The sequence below is a fragment of the Fulmarus glacialis genome, unplaced genomic scaffold (genome assembly GCF_000690835.1).
Source record: "Fulmarus glacialis isolate BGI_N327 unplaced genomic scaffold, ASM69083v1 scaffold31029, whole genome shotgun sequence".
Taxonomy (NCBI): Eukaryota; Metazoa; Chordata; class Aves; order Procellariiformes; family Procellariidae; genus Fulmarus; species Fulmarus glacialis.
This window is the reverse complement of record NW_009235741.1, coordinates 438-3,858: the sequence shown is the minus strand read 5'-3', so window position 1 is coordinate 3,858 and position 3,421 is coordinate 438. Positions and strand designations below refer to the sequence as shown.

Here is a 3,421-nt window from a genome sequence, read left to right as displayed (position 1 = left end):
GAAACTGTATTTAAGCTGAGGTACAAGTGCAGTTAACCACCGATAGTTCTAGACACTATACTTGATATTGTTAAGTAGGTGGCTCCCCTATTCAAACATATCTTATGATTTCAGACATTGCATCCAGTAGACTATTTAGGGAAAAGACATAAATGTGAATAAAAAACAGAGACAGTTAATATACACTGTTACTAATAAGGAGAAGTTTTACAGGTTCCAAATGTAATGAGTTAAGCATGCAAAACTTCAGTACTTACTAAGGCTTGACGCTATAATATTCTTCTGGTGTCACAATTTTCAATCCACCAAAGTAGTCCAGGACCCAAATATTGGTGATGTTGAATTTGGCAAAGAACCAATTATGATCCTTAGGCCAACTTTCCATTTCAGGGTGGCGACTGAATAATGCTTTTTTTGCTAAGCCCGCTTCTGAATCATTCACCTAAACAATAACCAGCAAAATATTACAGTAAGATCATGTGAAGACAAATTTTAGCTAAAAAAACCACTGACTGCAGTATGCTCTTTTCAGTTTAGCCACGTCTTGTCCCAAAGGACCCATTACTGTGGCAGAGTCCACTCATCTTCAGTGTGGTGTACAACTGCATATGAGACAGAAAAAAACCCCAAGGTAGTTGCTTTTAATATTAAATCAAAAGGGTGCTTTTAGTAAGCATGAGCAAGAAAGTACTTCATCAACATAAGAATAAATCTTTCAACAAATCACAAAACAGAGAAATATGGATTCTTGCTGAATTATTACAATGCAATGTTATAGGCGTAATTTTACCTCCCCTGCACCTGCTCACTCCAACAGACACAAACAGATCCAACTGTGTTCAGATGCATGCAAAAATACACATACACAAATAGGATGATATAACAGAATCTACAAGAGAAAGGAAGCTGAAATGTATGACAACACTTAATATACAATGTGCAAGCGTTTAAAAGGTTAAACCAACAAGTTAGAGCTCTGGGTATGGTACAAGAGGAACTAATTAAAATAAACAATCCCATTATTGATGAGAAACCCATGACAGCAATTAAAGGATTGCTGGAGTGTACTGTACAAATACCTGAGGAGTGAAAACACCAAGTAAGAATTTAGACTATCATATAAAAGACAGTAATGATGATTAGTCCTCATCCTCAATCATTATCCTCAATAATGGGATTAAGATCTTCAATCATTAACACGTGCAGTTCTAAATTCCTTCTATGGGACACCAGAGCACTGGTGCACAAAAGAATACTGCCCTGGCAACAACGCCACCAGATAATACAATGCACTTTTTCTGTCTCTAACATCTGTAACTTTATAGTTCAGGTTAATATTTACTTCAATAAAATTTCAGAAGCGCATATGTCGCACTGCATGGACCAAAGAATTTAACTGAGCAAAAGAGATGGAAAAACCTTCACACTTCATTCACAAGACAATTGTCTTAGCCGTCTTAGTTTCAAAACAGGTCTAGAGGAATGAGGGAGATTTCCTTCATTACAGTATTGTCCTCCCAAATTCCTTGCTAAAGACATGCCATCACAGCTCCTGCAAATATCAAGTGGTAACTTCATTTTCCTCACACAAACTATGAGCTAGCCTACTGGTATCACAGCACATAACATCTCTTCACACAGAAATTCTAATCTTTCTCTTCTCCATCCACTAAACAATACTATTTGATGCACGCAATCTTGTCCATTGTCAACTTTCAGCTGCTTACCTTTACAATGCTCCCACAGAAGATTATGTGGGCACAGAGGGGATTCTGGGGATCATATCTGTGCTTCTTGCAGTAAGGAGTCTGTGCCAAAGACACAGTTAAGGAGGCATTTGAATTGATCTGAAATGCAAGAAGTAAGATAAGAGGTTTACATACTTTTGCGAGAAAAATGTCATACCCACCATATTTTCAGCTTTTGGTACTTTATTCAGCTCAGTATTACTGGTAAAAAGAACAAAGCTGTCATGCCCAGTTTAAAAGTGTGCTGAAGTTCGTTAGCATAAAATGCAAACCTCACGAAACAGCACTCCTTAAAATTCTGAATTCAACATACAGTCTAGCTCTTTCACATTCAAATAATGATATATTCCAATATACGTACATACAGGACAGTACAGAAGTCAGGGTCGTACAGTGAACATCATTAAGTTAATTCTGGGGGAAGGACAAAGGGTTACTGAAAGGTAACCAACTGAATTTCACAACGGTCAATGGCGTTAGTTAAAACAAAAACTCCCCCCAAACAAGCCTCCCAGCTGTCCCCAAACTGGTCACCTCGTTTGAAGTTTAAAACGAATTTTAAAAGTTAGGTTTAAAAAATCCTTAGTATTTAAGTAGGACACCTAACTTGAAGAATTAAAGAATCTGTACCCGATTGTTTTTCTAAAACTAATTTGGTAAACACAGCTCGAAAAGTATTGGTGCAAAACAGGACTGCCTACTGCAGAACATCTCATGCTAAAGTTCATTTTCTCCCAGCAAAGAAAGTTTATGTGTTTTGGGAAATCTCATTAAAAGAGCTCATCTCAAAAAGAAACTCCCAAAAGTCAGTTAAGCGCTATGCAGAGTACCACTGAACTGACGAAACAGGAGCCACCACCTGACTCACAGCACTGGTAGGAAATTACTCAACTACAAAAAAGCTGACTCATGATTATTCAGCACCATCTCCTACCGGGCCTCTCCCTTACACGTGACTGTCACAGTCAAATGTTCCTATAACAGCGGAATAAGGACCTGTTGGACAGCCTTCTGAAGGAAAACATTCATTAACAGTTTATACCACGATTTTTATGTTATTCTCAAAACAAAAGGACGTAGGTGGGTTGGAGAATGAGATCCTGTACAAGATAAATTAGGCTTTCTACAGCACTTAGATACCTAATTAAGCTATTTTAATGTAACAAACTAAAACCTGACAGGGCACAAACAAAGATTTACAGTAAAACAAAGTCTGAAAAAACCTATATTACTTGTTTTCTGTTTATTTATTTTACTAATACTGTCGTAGTTACTAGAACAAACAGCTTCTCTTTAATAAAGAATGCATACCATCACTACTTCCCTAACTTTTGAGCCTACTCTCTCTTGACCACAGCCAAGCAGGAGAGCTGAGACAACGCCAATTACACACACTCAGAGCTTCAGCATGCCAGTCTGCTGCCTTCCTTTGTGCACTTGCCTTTATGGCAAGCTCCAGAGATTTAACTACTATTCCTTCAGTAGCCTGTGTAGGAGCCCTCTTTGCTCAAATTCCACACCACCAATTTCCAGTCCTTTTGATAGTTTTTGTGACGTTCCACTGTTTAAATATTCTGTGGCCCCTCATTTCTCTACTCAGTGCTTCTGGAAGCTTCAGCCACTTCCTCTACCAGAGTGCTGCTTCCCAATTTTTCAGACCATGGTCAGCAGGA

General features: G+C 38.2%; 1 protein-coding gene across 1 annotated transcript in view; it reads right to left on the bottom strand.

The window, feature by feature from the left end:
• Positions 1 to 256: 256 nt before the first annotated feature.
• The window catches only part of CREG1 (cellular repressor of E1A-stimulated genes 1), a 3,453-nt gene continuing 288 nt past the window's right edge, over positions 257 to 3,421 (bottom strand). The window contains exons 2-3 of the mRNA XM_009586133.1: positions 1,728 to 1,847; positions 257 to 442 (exon numbers count right to left, since the gene is read on the bottom strand). Of these exons, the coding sequence (XP_009584428.1) occupies positions 257 to 442; positions 1,728 to 1,847 (306 nt within the window). The remainder of the gene's footprint in view (positions 443 to 1,727; positions 1,848 to 3,421) is intronic.